This window comes from Drosophila sulfurigaster, chromosome X, assembly GCF_023558435.1.
Source record: "Drosophila sulfurigaster albostrigata strain 15112-1811.04 chromosome X, ASM2355843v2, whole genome shotgun sequence".
NCBI lineage: Eukaryota > Metazoa > Arthropoda > Insecta > Diptera > Drosophilidae > Drosophila > Drosophila sulfurigaster.
This window is the reverse complement of record NC_084885.1, coordinates 6,750,325-6,768,958: the sequence shown is the minus strand read 5'-3', so window position 1 is coordinate 6,768,958 and position 18,634 is coordinate 6,750,325. Positions and strand designations below refer to the sequence as shown.

At 38.1% G+C, this 18,634-nt stretch overlaps 3 protein-coding genes across 3 annotated transcripts; 2 read left to right on the top strand and 1 right to left on the bottom strand.

Annotated features, from left to right (window-relative positions):
- Nucleotides 1-1,970: 1,970 nt before the first annotated feature.
- LOC133849102 (uncharacterized) lies at nucleotides 1,971-4,492 on the top strand. The gene is made up of 2 exons (XM_062284978.1): nucleotides 1,971-2,246; nucleotides 2,311-4,492. The coding sequence occupies exons 1-2, from the start codon at nucleotides 2,081-2,083 to the stop codon at nucleotides 3,801-3,803; spliced, it is 1,659 nt and encodes a 552-aa protein (XP_062140962.1). The 5' UTR covers nucleotides 1,971-2,080; the 3' UTR covers nucleotides 3,804-4,492.
- A 7,935-nt stretch (nucleotides 4,493-12,427) lies between these two features.
- Nucleotides 12,428-13,998, top strand: LOC133848258 (27 kDa hemolymph protein). Its single transcript, XM_062283751.1, has 2 exons — nucleotides 12,428-12,732; nucleotides 12,795-13,998. The coding sequence occupies exons 1-2, from the start codon at nucleotides 12,561-12,563 to the stop codon at nucleotides 13,565-13,567; spliced, it is 945 nt and encodes a 314-aa protein (XP_062139735.1). The 5' UTR covers nucleotides 12,428-12,560; the 3' UTR covers nucleotides 13,568-13,998.
- A 727-nt stretch (nucleotides 13,999-14,725) lies between these two features.
- Nucleotides 14,726-17,166, bottom strand: LOC133848257 (uncharacterized). The gene has a single exon (XM_062283750.1). It carries the CDS (start codon nucleotides 16,687-16,689, stop codon nucleotides 14,881-14,883), a length of 1,809 nt encoding a protein of 602 aa, XP_062139734.1. The 5' UTR covers nucleotides 16,690-17,166; the 3' UTR covers nucleotides 14,726-14,880.
- Nucleotides 17,167-18,634: the final 1,468 nt, after the last annotated feature.

The window sequence follows — 18,634 nt, the reverse complement described above, 5'->3', positions numbered from 1 at the left end:
TGACAGCCTCAGTCACTCGCTCTTCTTCTTTTTCTTTGCTGCATATCGTTTCCGTTTCCGCTTTTGTTTTTTGTGTTCGCTTCACTTTGCTTTTGCAGTATTTTAGTTAGGATTTTCATCTGCTTTTTGATGTGCCAACAGCACAACAGGCTTTTCTCCTCTCCCCACTCTTCATTCGCACTGCATTTGCATTTCCCAACTGGATTAGAGTTGAACATTTAATTAAAAAATACTCATGTGCTCTCAAGCGTAATTTGCAATGCAAGTTCGCTTGTTGGCTCCCAATAATTATTTTACCATTTCGTCGACCAAAAAAAAACGTAGCTTAACTCTATTCGAACTGTCAGCAAGCATACTAGAATACCCTGTAATTTTCAAATTTAAATAAATAGAATATTTAAATACAACTCATATCATAAATTATTTGGCAATTCAAGTCAAAAATTAATAGCGTACGCAACAGTTGAGCTCAACATAGCTAAAATATACTCAACACGTATTTACTTTCAACCACACTTGTTTTCATTGTTTTTTTTTTCTTTCTTTTTTGTTTATGCGTTGTTTTTGTTATTTGTGCAATGCAATTAATTAGAAGTGCAACAATTTTGTACTATTTAAGCGCATACATGAAATTAAGGCTGAGCTTAACCCATAAAAACGCCTTTCGAACAATGCAAAACAATTTTTATTGTTTCCTCATATTCTTACATACAATAATACAAAAAAAAAAAAAACAAAACAAACAACAAAAACTAATAAATCCAAATCAATTATTAAGCTGCATTTAAATATCATAAATAAATGATTTAATTAAATATATAATCAATATTTCATACAAAATGTTATCTATAATGCGATTATGTTATATGCATCGTGACACGTAAGGAATATTCAATTATTTTATTCAAATTGACAAAATGTTCAGCAATCTTTTTTTACTTTTCAACATTTCGATCGCTCTGTAAGTAAGTAAACTTTCGAATAACCAATTGATACATTGACGTTCTCATTTCTTTCAATGACAGCTGCAAATTCGTCATATGTTAACAATGTAAAGCAGCTCAAACTCGTTTCAGTGTTTGCTCAAGTGTAAGATCAAAAATTAGGCCTTCACTCGACTAATAATCAAATTGGAATAAAAAGATGCTCCATGTAGACACCAGACTAATAAAATATTTGTTTTAGAGACGATACAAAATGTGCTCATATCTGTGTCTTCTCTAAAATTGACAAACGTGTAGAATTGTTGTGTCTTTGTTCAAAAACTGTTATTGATCATATTTTGATCCCATTTCATCTGAAGCGCCGTCAATGCTAATGTTTGGATGGCAACAAACTCGGAACACTGAACTCATGCTTTACCTTAGCTAAAGATCTTTTCTGGAGTACAGCAAAATTGCAATTATTGAATTGTTCATTATAAAATAATAAGGACAGATAATCTAAACATAGTTTAAGCATCTTAAGTAAATACCTAATTTATTTTGGGGGTCTAAATTAAAGAATACATTTTATAAAGATGATGATGATGATGATTTATTTTAACCTGAACTTTAATATGAAACGCTCTCGAGGCTAAAGTTTCTTTGGCTATATTATTGTGCCAGTATAAGCTACAATTTGAAAGCACTCAGATAAATAAATTTTTATATTTTATAATGAGAACTTATCTAAGCATAATTGACTTGGGCAATTCATTTGTTTTTTTCATCAATGCCAAATGCCAAGTACTTAAGGCTAATTAAAGTTTATGATGGCAAAGACATATGCATGTTAAACCAAAAAAATTCTGTTTTCCTTTCTTCGCTTTTATCAAATATTGCGATAGATGTGTTTACGCCTACGCCTACGCCTGAGACGAGACGGCGACGTCAACAGCGACAGCGACTGCGACTGCGACTGCGATGGGAACGCAGCAAGCGTAAATTGGGAGCTGTTGAGTGCAGGTTGGAAATAGTTGCCACAAGTCAAACGTCGAACGCTGATCGGTGAACGTCGCACACTCTCGTTGACACGCACTCTCTCCCTCCTCCCAACACCTTCTCCTCCTCCTCCCCAACCACCCACCCAACAGAGCAGTATGTTGGGCAAACACACGCGACTCTTTAAGATACTTTTCGTGATCATTTCCATCAAGGTGTTCATATTGTTAGTGCTCCTTTGTGTCAACAGCTCCGATATACACCGCGTTAGTCGCGGTCGTACCTCAAAATTTATCAATGATTTACTCATTGACAGACGTCAAGGTAAAGTATTTTAATTAAAAAAAAAAAATCTTTTGTCAGTTGTTATTAATTTCCGCTTTGATAGAACCCAACTTGGAGGAGCGACTGAAGCTCATACGCGAAGAGATGCCATCGTTTCCACTCGAGGAGTTGCTGCGACGCCCTCGGGACGTAAAGCCAAATCAATGCGGTGAGGCGCCCGATTTCATGAACATCGAATATCACAATGAATACTGGCAAGCGCTGCAGATTGAGAATACGTCATTCTATTTCTTTGGCGCCTACTACGACGATCGTAAGACTGTTCCGAAGACACCATTGGTCCGTCTGCTGACGATGATCAATCTGTATGGGTCCGAGGGTAAGGTCGATTATCCGATCATCTATTGCCAGCTGTGGTATAAGGATCGTGTGGAGCCACTGATCGTCAAGGGCATCGATCACAAGATCGTTTGGATCTGGGGCGGTGCATCGCGTCGCTTCTTCCCGACGCTCATCAGCTGTCCGCTGCCAAAGCCGAAGGGCGGCAAAGCCGAGGTGCCCGAAATGGTATCGCTGGTGGCCGATCGTTGCGATCGTGCCAAGAATCTGTTGCGCGTGGTGCACGAATTGCCGGAGCCATCGGAAGTGCAACAGAGCAAATCGAGTCGTCGATTTATGGTCTGTGTCAAGGCAATGGATTTCCCATACACGGATATGTCGTGGCGCATCATCGAGTGGCTGGAAGTGCTGCGTATGCTGGGCGTCGATAAGGTTGTGTTCTATGACGCACAAATGCATCCGAATATGACGCGTGTGCTCAACGATTACAAGACGAATGAACCGCACTTTGTCGAGCTGCGTCCGATGTCCTTGGGCCGCGGTGAACCGCATTCGCCGCGACACTTTCATCACTATGCCATGGCCTCGGACGGTTTCAATCGCATACTGAACGAGATGATACCCTACAACGATTGCTTCTACCGCAACATGTATAAGTACGATTACGTGGGTATCTTTGACATCGATGAGGTGATCATGCCGCTGCACAATGTCACCAATTGGAATGATTTGATTGAGCTCGGCTACCGTGTGCCCGACTACGAACGTGACTCAAAGGGTTGCTCGGATTGGGCTAGTTTCTGCTTTCGCAATGCCTACTTCCCGCGTTATCCCGATCGTCCGAAGGTCTTCAAGCAGCTGCCCAGCTATTACTATATGCTACAGCACGTGGAACGCACGGCTGAGCATTGTGATCGCTACTCGGCGGCCAAGTGTTTGCATTCCACCAAATATGCCGTGGGGCTGCACAATCATTTTCCACTGTACCGTGCCCAGACGGGGGAATGTGAACCGAAATCGATTCCAATTGAGTACGCGCAGTTGCAGCATTATCGCGAGCCCGATAATAAGACACGTCTGATTAATCCGGTGACCGATGACAATATCTGGCGTTTTCAGCCACAGTTGCAGCAACGCGTCTATGCCAAATACGAGAAACTTGGCTTTCTGCCCAACATCACTCAAATGCAGGAGGCCGAGGAGCAACGCATTCTCGACGATGAGCAAAAACTGCGTGAAGCAATATCCATAGCCTAAGCTAGTAGAAAGTTATCTCTCAGCTCTCTTGCTCTTGCAAGGTCTATCGCGCAAGGGCGTTTTTTATCTTTAGAAATTTGTTTTTTTAGATAGGTTTTTATCATTAGAAGACATTTACTAATTAACTATCTGACAGTTTTTTGTTGTTGTTCAGTTATCTCATAGATAATAAAACTTTGCTGATGAAATGTTTAACAACACCTAAAGCTAAGTCCATAATAATAATTGAAACGACTTTTTTTTCTTCTTGTTTACTTAGCTTATTTAAATACAGATTTCAAAACAAGGCCAATAAAGTATGTTTCTACCTCAGAAAGAAAAAGAGAAAAGCCCAACCATAATTTTGTCCATTGTAATCAGGTGTAAGAAAACATATAATATAAAATAACAATTAGAATATTTGGCTCATGGTCCCAAAAAAGAAAAATATGTATTTACATAGTTGCAGCTGATATCATTGTCATTGCGGTGGCCTTTTATTTTAAGCAGACACATTTGTTACCATTCAATAAACGAGTTAAGTAAATACTCTGCTCAATTGACATTGACGTAGCTTCATTCTGTGTGTCTTAAGACAAAATCATGTGGTCTGCACAGTCATGGTTGAAATCAACAGAAAACCAGAAAACACTTTCGAAACTTTTTGGCTAGAAGCATAGAAGTCGAGTTGCTGGATTTTGTTGTTCAAGAGATGGGAGATTAAAAATACGCCTTAAGGTATGCAACAGACACCAGAAAAGCAAACACAACTAAACGGCAAACGAGAGCTGTCTTCGTCTTAGTCTTGGCTGTGTGTGTGTGTATCCTCTGTGTATGTGCGTCTTTGTGTGTGTCTGGGTTGTTGTTTGTTTGTGCCCCAAAAGTGCGCACACAAAAACGCACCTGAGCGCAAATGAATGATGATGTTATGCAGTCGCTGTTTCTTGTCGATGCTTTTACCCGGTCTGGCAACCACAGCCCACACGCACAGTGCAACAAAATGCGATTTTAACTGGGTAAAATTAAAATAAAGTAACCTTTATTAACGTAATAAATAATAATTAAGTAATATTCCCTAATGAGATGACAGAATAATTTTTTTTTAATTTATTCGCATATGAAATCTGCAATGCAATTATTCTTAATCAAAATTATTCGCTTTTAAATCAATACAAATTCACTTACACGCTAACCTAAATTTTCTTGGCTAGAATATAAAATTACAATTATTTTATTTCACTTTCATTCAAAAAATATATTTTGAATGGGCAAAATTATATATTTTTATTAAATATATATTAAATATTAAAATAGTATATTTTTTTTGCGACTTTAAACTTAAAGCTAAGTAAGAACAAAATTTAATATTATAGTTTTTTTTGTTTCGCCATAAAAATATTAATTAAATGGGAATGAAAGCTTACTCATTGTAAAATAATTTAAATTTGAAATTAAGAAGTTATACAAAATTATAATTTCTTTTTTCTTATTCTAATACTCCAATGCTATTTGTTAAATAACAAATAAAATTTGGTGTTTAATTGACATATAAAATTTAATATAATTTAAATGAAAGTTAATCTTATACATTACAATATAGCCTAATTCTATATTTCATTAGTTATACAACAAAAATAAACTTTTTTTCTTGAATATAAAATTACATTTTTTATAAATTTATTAACTTACAGATTTGCATTGCAAACTGAAATTTTTTTTAATTTTACATCTTGCTAGTTTTTCAATATTAGAATTTTGTTGTAGTATTTTTAATATGTATGCCACTGTAGCATTCATTGTTGTTTTTGCTGCCTGTTGGGCGCATCTCGCATGCTTCTGCTGCTGTTGCTTGTTGCATAGTTTTTTGGCTCATATGTTGCAACCTTTCGCTTAAGCAAATTGCCAGCATATGTATGTGTGTGTGTGTGTGTGTGTGTGTGTGCTGATGAGTTTGCTGCCTGCTGCCTGCTGCCTTCTGCCTTTACTCCAGTGCCTTGCACTTGCGGCCAGTAAAAGGCGCTGAGTTATTGTGCTCGTCGTGAGGCAGCAGCAGCAACAGCAACAGCAACAGCGGCGGCAGCGACGGCAACGCCATCCCAAAATGGCAACGTGCAACACGGGGAGTTGCTCCATTTCTTCTCTTTAGATGTGCTAGCGTGTGTGTGTGTGTGTGTGAGTGAGTGTGTGTGGTGTATCTTTCGCTGTGTGTTGCATTTTTACTTAAAATGCTTTTAACCAAAACATTAAGCAGCTGGTGTCACATTACATCACAATGTAGACTAGCTCCAGTTATATAGTTGTTACAAGCCACAACAACAGCAACATACGCAGCACAACATTAGTGGCAAAGGCACAGAGAGAGAGAGAGAGAGAGAGAGAGAGAAAGGGTGAGTGAGAGAGAGACAGCATCATGAGGCAGGCAACAGCAACAAATTTATGGCTTAAATAAGCTTTGCAGGCAAGAAACTCGCTTCGATGGCAAATACTTCACTAGAACTTCGCTGGCAAACTTTTATTTCAAGATTATCTAATGCTAAACAGAATTTATGCATTTGTCTTGGATCGTGTTGCGAACTAAGCTCCATCTGCCAAAACAAAACCAACTGAAACGAACAAGTTGTGTGTAATTAATTTTGAAGAAATTGCTACGTACTCTTGTTTAAATTACTGAAAAATAAGTTTAAAAATATTAAAAAATTTTTACTTTTAAAAGAATTATTAAATTAGAAAAAGGTGATGAATTACAAGTACGAAAGATACAATATAGTTTGCTTGACTGAAAGATACTCAATACTCATTTTAAAAACAATACAGTAAAGTATTAATTTGAAAATATACCAAATTAGTATAGCACACGTATATTAAAAATATACTAAATGCTATACTTGGTGTATTGATATAGTACTACATTCAAAATATATCATAGACTGTTAAATATACCAGATTGTCTGGTATTATAGTATATACCAAAAAGCTTCAAACTTAAGCTTGTTCGATTTTCGTCGATTTACGGAGGCAAAAGTGGGCGTGACAAAAATATGAAATCAAATATTATTTACCTACATTATACACTATTTGTTGCATTATTTCTTTAGGCCACCGAACTGAAAACGCTTTGACCTGTTGCAAAGTAATTAATTTAGTTTTCAAGTTTCGTCTTGAATAAATAATACTTTGAGGCCTTTTGGCCAACGCATTTGTGTTTGCACTGTGCCAATCAATTCGTTTCGATTATAAAATGCTTTTGCGTTGATTTGTCAATTCAGTTTTGTCAAATTGTTGACGTTGATTTTCATTGTATTGCTATTTGGTTTTTGGCCTTAATTTGACTTTTATTACGTTGTATTTCAGTGTGCTGTGGGTTTGATGTGCACTGTTGATGTTGTTACTTGGTAATCAGGCGAAATATGCAAATGTTTGGCCTGATGGCAATCAATTGAGCATTATGCTTTAATTGCACAAACATTTTCTTTAACGAGCATATATATTTTAATTGCTCAAATGAAATGCACAATTTTAGATTTAGTTTTAGTTTGAGCAGCAATTGATGACTTGCTTATACAAATTAAATTTTGCATAATAAACTAAACGGAGAAATTACCTTAAAAAGTTTTGTTCTAATGCTTTTTGCCAGTCAGCGCACCTCAAACGCATTTGCCTTTAAATAATAGATGCAATCGCACAGAAAATTGCTCACACACACACACATACATATATATATATATATAGTATAGCATATACTTAAAGCTGACTCCTTTAGTATCAGCATCAAGTTGAAATAGTTTTGCTCACAAATTACATGACTGTGCTTTGTCGAGGTCGCTGGTTGGCAATGGACCCAGTCACTCCATAAATCACTTTAATACCCGTTCCACTCCAAGCACAACCTCTGTCTAAGGCCAAGGCCAATGGACACGCAAAACTGCCAAGGATGTGTTCCTTGGGAAGCTGCTGCTGCTGCTGCTCCTGTTGTTGTTGGTTGGTTGGTTGGTTGGTTGGTTGGTTGGTTGATTGGTGTTTTGCCAAAATGCAGACACACAAGGAGTTGAAATTGCAAATCGGAATGTCTGGACTGATTTTGGGAGTTCACTTCGGTTGTGAGTGATTGATAGGCTTTAAATAAACTGTAGCAACTCTTTTTCGCTCTCACTTCTCAACCAAATACTTAAAGCAATTTCAATTCGAGTAACGCTGAGGGATTAACCATTTGTTTTATGGCCATTACGAAATATGCAAAGCAAACCCACATATAGCAGCGAGCTCTCAAAGCTAAACTTCAACTTGTAGCCAGATTTTGAGCTCATCCTCAGTGTGTTTGTGTGTGTGTGTGTGCGAGTATGTGTATGTGTGTGTGCGGCACAAGGCCGATTAAGTGTGGGCCAACAGTGTGTTGTTCTGGCTGTCCAACTGCAACAGAATCGTCAGCATGATTAATTGATGAAAATCCCTTTTGCCATGCAGGATAATAAATTACAATACAGCACACACACACACACACACACACACACACACACACATACACCCGCCAGACGAACGAACGAGCCAACGAACATGGACAGGTAGCATGTGCTCCAAATAGCACACACACACACACACTCGCACTCAGTTCGTGATGTGTGCGGTGGCCCTGCATTGAATTAAACTACAGCTCTGGACGAGTACGTCGTCGACGACAAGTCCCAGGCAATCGAAAGGGAAGGGGACGAAGAAAGACATAACAACAACAACAACAACAACGGAGACGACGACGACACGTTGGCTGTTTCCTAAATTAGCTTAATTTCATTTAAAAGCATACCATGTTGCTGCAAACAGTCATGGCCATGCCACGCCCCCACGCAACAGCCCACAATACTAGCAGTCAAATGGAAACAGAGCAACAACAAAAGCCAAAGCTTGCCTCATTTCCTGCTACTATTATTATTTTTATTATATTTCTTTTATATGTACATATTTAATGCTCTGTTCTTGTTCGCTTCTCCGCTCTGTGTGAATGTTTATAATTCATTAACTTGTTAAATATATTTGCGAGCTTAATTGGGATGGGGTAAAGCTGTTGACTCAGTTCATAAAGCAGCCAAGGCAGGCAGCATAATCAGTACCAAACACACACACACTCACACACACACACACACACACACTTTGATGAGAGTCTCCTTTGCTGGACAAACTGATTGCAACAGATGAGATTTTCAAATATGGTATAATCATCATCTGGCACACCTGTGCTGACTCACAATTAGCCAAAGCATGCTAAGAACACACAAGTAGATACACATACATAAGTATATACCATATACACATATGTACATACATACCTAACACAGTATGAACATCCACATGCAGTTCACATGCTGCATTTATTTTTGCCTGCTGTTGTTGCCCCTTAAGTGGGCCAACACGCGGCGTATACGCAATACACTCGCACACACACACATACGCAGTGTATACTCAGTATACGCTTGTGGCATTTCCGTTGGCTGCTTGCTTCCGTTTTAGTTGCCCCTAAAAGTATGCTTTGAGTTCATTATATGCGCCGGCAGAGACACAGAGAGTGTTTGTGTGTGCAAGTGAGAGAGAGAGAGAGAGAGGGAGGGAGGAAGAGTAAGTATAAAAGTAAGTATATGCATATATAATGAGTAATAAAAAAAAAACGTATTTAAACCTACAAATTCAAGCCGGGCATTATTTAAACAGTTTATAACTTCCCAAAGGAAGTCTATGCCCAGTTGTTCCATTAGCTTAAGCCTCGCTGTAATTACAAACAAATATCTAACTGAAATAGTTGCTGGGAGAGTCGAGACTTGAGATCTTGTCTTAAGGAGAGTACTTTTTATGTTACCTAAAGGCCTCAGTCACTCTGGTTTATCTCATTACAATAAGGAATTGTATTTGTTATTTAAATAAAATAAAAAGATTTTTGATTTTTATCATCGAAATTGCAACTGAAATAAAAAATGTTCCTAAAAAAACAACTCCCAAAAATATAACATATTTTATTTAAAAATATTTAACTGACTAATATTATATATGAATAATTTATACTACAAAAATAAGCTTCTATCTTTAAAACAAAATGTAAAACACTTCATAAACTATAATAATTTAGTTCTTTGTATATTTTGTGTATTGTATATTGAAAATATTTAAGCTTTAAAAGTGGCTGCCGATTTACAAAAATTATAATAATTTAAGTCTTCCGAAAAAAAAATAATTCGTTTTCATATTTGGTTTTATTGTTTTACATAAGATAATTGAATGTAAGTTTTCTGCTAAGTTGTGAGAACATTTATTTATCAAAATTCTTCAAGGAGCCATAAATGCGTCAATCCCCGTTTATGATAACATAAAGATATTGTGCGTCGCTTTTCAATTGTACTTTGCACAAGACGCTCAAGCTTAATGCTTCTTGCTGCTTGCTTTTCTATTTCTTTCTTTCATTCATATGTAGCAATTGAGCAATAAAAGCTTATCGCTGTCATTACGTAGCAAATGTTCCGGTTATGTGTGTGAGCTTTGAACCCAAATAAAACGCTGAGTATCGTTCGGCTTCTACTTTTGTCAACCGGTTTGAGCTTTGGATCCATACACACATACTATTCAACAAGCTGACTCAAGAGATCATGCATATCACTTATGCGGCGCTAACAGACTGCTTAATTATTAGTACAATTTACGCTTGAGACTAGACTAATTAAAGCTCTGGCAACTAAGTGTTGAGGTGAAGCAATTACACGCTATGCATAGATATTAAAATGTACATTAATTAATGCGGCGACTTTTGCGCCAAATTTTGTTTTTGAATTAGAGTGAGTAAAGGTAAAAATTAAACATTTAAATTTAACACATTTTATTAAAATTATTTAAAATAATAATAATAATAAGTAAAAACTGTTGTTCGTTTATAAATTATTAATGTAATTTATTTGTCAAAAGTGAAAATGCATGCAGCAATAACTCTGAAATTGTTTTATGATTTTCTTTAAACTCCGATTACGTTTTGTATGGGGTCAACTTGCAAAATTGCTGACGCTATTTATAAAAGAATTATGAAACATCTTCTCGTATTATGAACACGCACATTGAGAGTGCTATAAAAATGAAAATATGTTATTTCAGCAATAAAAAAAATATTAAATTTTGCTTAAAATGTGGAGCAGGTCATCCACATTAAGTGAACGCTGAAAGATTCGCGGGATGCACTTGAAAATACAAATCTAAGGTAGGCACTAAATGAAAATTCCGCAAACGTTGCAATCGAACGCTCGAGGCCGCTGTTGATGAAGTTGTTATTATTTTATACTTGCGGAGCGTTATCAATTTTTCGTCGTTTTAGAGCATTCCGACAATGGCGACACTGTTACTAAACGGACGATCAAATACATCGATAGTGCAATAAGCGTATAAATAAACATTTAAGGCAAAAGCCCAGATAAGATTTGCCTTGCCTCGTACATGTGTATGCGAACAGCATAACTTTCCGGTGTACATTATGTATAGAGTACAGCAACGACTATCTAACTCATACATTTGTAGAGATACTCGCGGCACGACAATTCAATTGATCGACTTCTTGCTTTAAATCATACGCCAAAAGACAAGGCAAATACTACTCTGTCTGCCCTTTGCCCACGTTGTTGTTGTTATTGGTGTGAAATCCATATGGGATACACTTAAATGATGTCACATCGCCAACTGACAAAGCCCCACCATGAATCCACAGCGATGTTTGCACAGTGGTTGCGAGCATCGACATTATCTCGAGTGTTCCAGCACTCGGTGACATATCTGCAAATAAAGCACTACACTAAAAAGTGAAACTTAATCATGCACTTCAATTGATTGCGCTATCCAAACAATTCCAATTACTACGTAATGGAATATGTATGATTTAATTTTGCTTAGTGCTTTATATCAATATTTTACAAGCCCTTTTTTTAGTCTCCATACCTCTATTTGGTAACAACTTAAAGCGAAACCATAACACACTTAACCAATTTGATATATTAATATTATATTTATTAGACAGTTCTTCATATTTTTATTTACAATGTGTAAAAAAAATAACATTTTCATATTTATATAAGGAATTTTTATATGCAGCCATATTTTTTGAAGTTGCTGAGCTTTGTTTCTTTAAATATTAAATATGTTAAACATTTTATGTTATTAATTTAAAGCTTTAAGTATATTTTATATATATACATTTTACAATATTCTACTTGGTGTTTGGTTAGACTAAATTATAAGGCAGAAAACTAATCTTTCTATCTTGAATTTTAAATTTGCTAAACATTTTATCAAATTTATTATATATGTATATATTTTTTTATATTGTCAATAAACAAAGCAAAGGCATTTCAATATGCATCCATATTTCTTATAAAAATCGATTTTCGATCAGCTGATCAAGCATATAACAATCGAAATTATTATATATTATATCTGTGTGCATATATTGACAGTTTAAAACCTTTTTTTTCTGCTTTTGCTTGCTTACTTGCTCGCCGATAAGCAGTATTTGGCTTTGAACTGATAACATTGTCAATCAGCTCGGCCCCGATTTTGCTTTAACACCAGACCAATACGCTGTGCACCACTGTGCGCCAGTGTGTAGTCTCAAGTCGCATTTGCTGACGCTCATTCGCTCATTCAATCGCCGCAACGCGCGCTGAACGAACGGGCACGGTGGCCGCAAACCACAAAAGAAATCGAAAAATTGAAAAGAAATATAGATAATAACCGATCGCAATTCCGATTTGATTTCGAGAGCCAAACATGAACAAATACGCTTTCTTGGCCGTCTGCCTGCTGGCAGCCCTCGGTGCCCTGCTGCTGGAGGTGCGCGCCAGCCCCGCCTCCCAAACGCCCACGTTTAGCGCCAGTCAGTTGGACAGCGTCTCCAAGCAGTTTCTTCCCGCCGAGTTTCAAAACACAAACGTGAGCTTGGGTAAGTCATAGATTGATTGATGCCAATACAAATAATTACGATATATGCTCTCACTTTCGCAGATGATATCAAGCGCGTGTATCGGGAAAAGTGCAAGAAGGTCACCGGCTCCGATAACTCAACGCTCTACAAGGATATCGAGAATGCTGCCCTCGATCTGGGCACCTGTTTGAGCGGTCTGATGAACATCACAGCCGTGCAGGAGGAAATGGATGCCGCGCGTCTGATTGGTGAGCTGGATACCGTGTTCAACAAGTACTGCAAGAAGGCGCCCGAAGCCGAGACCTGTTTGAATGCGTTCAAAGATAAGGTCAAGCCCTGTTTGACCCGCGAGGAACAGCGTCAACAGGCCACGATGATTCGATTGGCAAAGTCCTTGTTGGGTTTCGCCTGTTCGCGTGGCGGCGATCAGTTGGTGTTGTTCATTGCCGAGCGCGGTCCCGAGTGCCTGGAGGCCAACAAGGAGGCGATAAGTCATTGTGCGAACAAATCATTCCATGGCTATATGCCCAAGGATGGCGAAATCGCTGATTTCATGAATAGCCCGGAGCTGCTCTTCTCGCCCACCCATTGCGTCGATCTGCAGAGCTTTGAGGCCTGTGTCGTGCATCATTTGGAGCAGTGCACGGACATTACACCGGCGAACATCGTTCAGTCGATCTTCCGCTTTGTGAAGAACGAAACCGACTGCAAGGCCTGGATGGATGCCCGTGCCAATGAGCGTCCCGTCCTCCTCGCCAGTGCCAACAACACAGGCGGTGGCGCCTCTGCGTTGGCCACAACACTCACCGGCACTTTGGCCCTTACACTGGGCGCCCATTTGCTACGTAATTAGGTGAATCGACACGATCATTACACAATGTCATACTCATTCCCTTAGCTACAAAAAAAAGATAAAACGAAAAACCAAAAATGTCTAAAGTATTCCTTATGCCCATTTCGATTTTTTTTTTTCATATCTATATATGTATTTTTTTTTTTGTTCTGCGATAAAGTAGCGATAACATATTCGACATATGTGTGAATGTATTTTTTTTTTTTTTTTTTAGTTCTTGTATTATGTGCGGTACTTTGTAATTTAATGACTACTCTATTTATTGCTAATAATAAACAAAAACGTTTACTACTACAAAATGGTCTAAGAACATTTTCTTCCGCCTTCAGTCTTATCTTAGTGATTAACTAAGACCCAATCACTTAGTTTATATACATATACTAACCCCACACTCACAGTAAGCAACATATCTATAGAATTGCCTCAAGAAAGGGGTCTTATCTGCAGGTGCATTTCCTGCATAGTCATGAGGCCTTAGTTGTTGCTTATCTCATACGATTTCTTGAATTTCTATAAATGCGAAAGTCCACAATTGTCAGAGTGAGAGAGGCGCGAGAATGATTCATTTTCATTTATGTGTGAAGCATTAGTGTATTTATGTCGCGTTCGACAAGTGTGAATGGCAATAGATAAGGCGGCACATTGAGATAAGACATCGAACTGAGACGCAAAAAAAAACATTGCATACTTTTGGGTGCAGTGGAAAATTTCACTTGCCAAGCGCAACTTATGAATTAAGTGGGAATTCAGGTAAGCCAAAAACAAATGCTTTGTAACTTTACTTTATTATTTTGAATTTATTTAATTGTATATACATTTATTTGTATTATTAAATGTAGTCAAAAATCGATATGCCTTGCCATATGCTCATTGCAGGGTACAAAACAATAATCAAACCGCTCAAGTATGTCGCATATAGCTAGTGTGTAGCATGTTTTTATAGAGTCATCATCAGCCAGCGACAACTACAGACGATGGGAAAATACGTAATTGCTTCTTGAAGTTGATAAATGTGAGTTTTGTCGCATTTTGACTTACGGCACTTGTTTTGTGAGTATTTCCTATGCCTAAACTACAAGTAGTTGTTCTAGATTTTCAGATAATACGGTCTAATAATATGCGTATCGCATATCCCCTGCAAATAAAATGCAATTCTCAGAAGTAGGTCAAAAAAAAAGAAAATTATTTATTTTACAAATCGATCGAGTATGTGTGTATAGCTTAATATAATTTGTATGCATAGCCATAAGACTAACTTAAATCTAAATAAATAGTTAAAAAAAAAAATGTAAACAAAATATTTTAATCACTAACTAAATCTTGTCTTTTGTAGTCTGCTGCTGCTGTTCGGGATCCTGTACATCCGTATCGGGATCCTCCAGCATGCGCTGCTCCTCTGTGAACGAACTGAGAAGAAGCACATCATCCAAATGCAGCCACACATGCTCGACAGCCGAACGCAACTCTGGTGCATACTTCCAGGCGTTGCGATCCTCAATCACATCGGTGTCGATGTTATACTTATTGTCCGGCTCGCGATAATGATGCATTTGGGCCAACTCAGTGGGCAATGTGCGTGCACCGCAACCGCCTTTCATCGATCTGAGCGCAAAGTGATTGTGCAACGCTTCAGAATAGCGTGTATCGTGAAAACACTTCGTCGCGTAACCGGGCCTCGAATAGTTGCGAAATCGCATCGTATGCTGCAGCACATACAGCTCATCGGTCTCAAGTTGCTCGTGATTGCGCACCTCGGGCACCACCTTGGTGAAGTAGCCATTGATGAAGCAATAGCTATTATGTCCGTTCGGACATTTCATTTTCGTTATCGGTATATCGTTATCCAGTATGTCCTGCCAGGTGCGCATAGCGCCCTGCGGCATGATCACCTCATCGATGTCCACATTGACCATAAAGTCATGCTTATACATGTTGCGATAGAAGCAATCGTTGTAAGCTATCAACTCATTCAGCCGCTTGGCCAGCATGCGACGATGGATGAAGAGATGATGATAATGCCGCAGCCGTGGCATCCCATTTGCCATCGTCAGCTGCTGCATCTCGAGGTAGCCGGTACGCTGATAATAGTCGAGCACACGCTGCACAGCCGGATGCACATCATACATATACGCATAGATCTTGGTGGCGCCCATTAAACGATGCAGCTCAAACCATTCGATTATTCGCTCCGATAGATCAGCATACGGAAAATCGAAACCCTTCAAACAGACGCCAAAACTAAACGGACGACTCGATGTCTCATTCGTTGTGCCAGGACGCGCTGTAAGATTGGCCGAATTTTCGTAGTGAATGCGCAACGAGTTGGTGGCAGATTCACAACTGCTACTCGATAGGGAGACAGTGCGTGGGATACTGCGCCCCAATTGGGGCGGCAGAGCATCGGGTACGGGACAGCTCAGCAAATGTGGGTAATTGTAATTATTGCGTGAGCCCCAAGATTTGTACCATGTGCTCATATACTCGGTGACGTTGACGATAATCGGACGCGTATGATTCTCATACCATAGCTGACATTGTGTGGGCGGGAATTTAACATCGATTTGATTGGCTGTCGCCAGCACACGGACAATGCCGCGACCCTTAACTCCCTTCCGCAAATCAAGGTAAGCGGCAAACATGCGAAATGTGACATTGGCATTGTTAAAGGTCTGCCAATAAGTGTTGTGCAGCTGCAGATCCAGCGGATCGGGATAAAACGAACAATTCTTGCCGAGGCTATAATTCTGTGGCTTGGCATGATGATACCAAAAACTATAGTCGACCTCAGGCAGTTCGTATTCCAGCTGCTCGACCATATCCTCATCGACGGGCTCCTCCACAGTTTGATTGGGGGGCGGCGTGGCCTTGCTTACGGGTGGCAAACTGCGTTCGAGGGCTTTGAGTATGCGATTCTGATTGAGTGATTCGCGTTGCCGCAGCTCAAACTCGCGTCGGGATTGCTGCAGTTCCTGCTGCTCCAATTGCCGCAGATCGAGATCCGTGTTGTGCAGCGAATTGAGCAGCAGCAAGAACGCAAACATTATCAGTAACGCCAGTAGCGCTAGCTTGACGAAGCTACCTCTGCTTCTCGTTGACATTGCGACCGAACTAATCGCTTCCATCGTGCCGCTAGGAACCAAAAAGAGTCGAGATCCCAAAACACCTTATCTACGTATAGGTGCAGGTGTGTGCAGACTCGTATGTATGTGTATGTGTGTATGTGTGTGTGGGTGGGCTATGACAATGTTGGCATGAAGCATTTCCCGCTTTTGTGTATGGCCCGAATTATTATCAGTCTTTTGTATTGTTGTTGCCATTCGTTAGTTGGCTAATTAGACTGTTCGACCAGAAATCGTTTACACTCGAAAAAATTATGGAATTCAATTTATGGATCACCAAAATGAAGTCCAACAAATATGATATATTGATAAATAAATGTTCGAAGTAGGTTTTAAATATTGAATTTACTTTTATTTTAATTAGCTACGTCAAAATGTTAGCACAAAAATATTCGGTGTATTCACAGCTTTTGTAATTTCCCTAACTTTGTTTGCGTGACGTTGATTCAGAGGGTACCGAACGAATTTAACGTCAGAGTATTTTGTACAACATTGCAAAGAACGCTCTAACAATATCGGTCGTTGTGATATTCCCGAACACTTGAGCAAACAAAAAAATACACACAAATAAAAGTATTCAAAATGTTTATGAAGAACTACTTTACTAGAATGACTATGACTTATTGAATTATTTTATTCAGGTTTACTAAGCACAGCGCAAGCTGTTTAAATTGCATTAAAAAATTACGAAAATTACGAATGCTTTTACTTATTTTGTAGTGGAATATTTCCAAGTGTAGTCAACACAATGGATATGCCAATCATCACAAAACAAAAACGAGCATAAAGTAGGCGTCAAATTCAGGTTTCTTCCGTTGCGCGTCACAGACCCTATATATAAAATCAAACTATATTGTGCTTAGAATACCTTTTAATCATTGTCATTATCTATCAAGCAGTCTTCTCTCTACTCTCGGGATTTCTTATTTATAGCTTATCTTTGACTTATTTCGGACCACACGCATATCAATATTGCATATAAATAAAATTGTTAATAACGAGAGTTTTGGCCAAAACAATATACTTATTTTTAGGGATTATTTGTTATCTAAAACAATCCAACGTTTTACCACATGTAATCCTTTAGGGATTAGCTGTTATTGTTCATCAAAGTTATTACTACAATATTTTGATGTGCGAGTATTTTGTTGCTCTACTTTTCTTATCACTGCCCATTATGTAGATCATCAATAAGCTTCATAAACCTAATAACTAAGAATAATTGAAGCTAAGAATTAGTTAGAATTGTCACTTGAGAGCAGTGCAAGTGAAGCAAACAAATTTTATTGTTCAAATTTGGTATGTTTTTATTAATGTTTCATACATTTGTTCAAAATTAACCAAAAATTATTATGCATATGCCTTTATTAAATGCAAAAGCTTCATATTTTCAAAACTAAAAGCCGGTATTTAGTTAAAAAAAGTTGCTTCATATAATAATTTAACACGTTAATCTTTATAGAAACTTGAAAATGTTAAAAAATAAGTAGATCATATGTTTCTATGCTATGTTTATAGCATTTGGAGGCGTTTATAGATTAAGCCAGTTTGCTTTAACATTTTTTCTCATTTTGGTGGCTCCTTATCAAAAAATCGTGTAAGAACGAGATATTTAGCGTGTTATAAGGGGGATGAGAGAAAATTTGTAACCGAGTTCGTGCTAAAAGAGTCCGAGTTTATCGAGGGCCAGGTGTACTTTGTTTTCCCGTTGAACAATAGATAGTAGTTGCATTCCTCACAACGCTTTGCTTTTAAAAATGTACTACGAACGCGTTCCTCATTTTTACTATTTAAGCTGCAGGCGATAGCTACAACCATTGAAGTATTTTCTTCGCAGTTGTTGCCGGATTGCTGTCACACCCGATAGACTCACATGTTTTTCCCAATACAATTACCATTAGTATTTGAGCAGTAATCGTTGAAATCAATTATCACCATGTACATATCA

Coding starts and splice junctions, on each gene's coding strand:
- LOC133849102 (XM_062284978.1), top strand. CDS start 2,081: ATGTTGGGCAAACACACGCGACTCTTTAAGATACTTTTCGTGATCATT. Junction 2,247..2,310: donor ACTCATTGACAGACGTCAAG/GTAAAGTATTTT, acceptor CCGCTTTGATAG/AACCCAACTTGGAGGAGCGA.
- LOC133848258 (XM_062283751.1), top strand. CDS start 12,561: ATGAACAAATACGCTTTCTTGGCCGTCTGCCTGCTGGCAGCCCTCGGT. Junction 12,733..12,794: donor AAACACAAACGTGAGCTTGG/GTAAGTCATAGA, acceptor TCACTTTCGCAG/ATGATATCAAGCGCGTGTAT.
- LOC133848257 (XM_062283750.1), bottom strand. CDS start 16,689: ATGGAAGCGATTAGTTCGGTCGCAATGTCAACGAGAAGCAGAGGTAGC.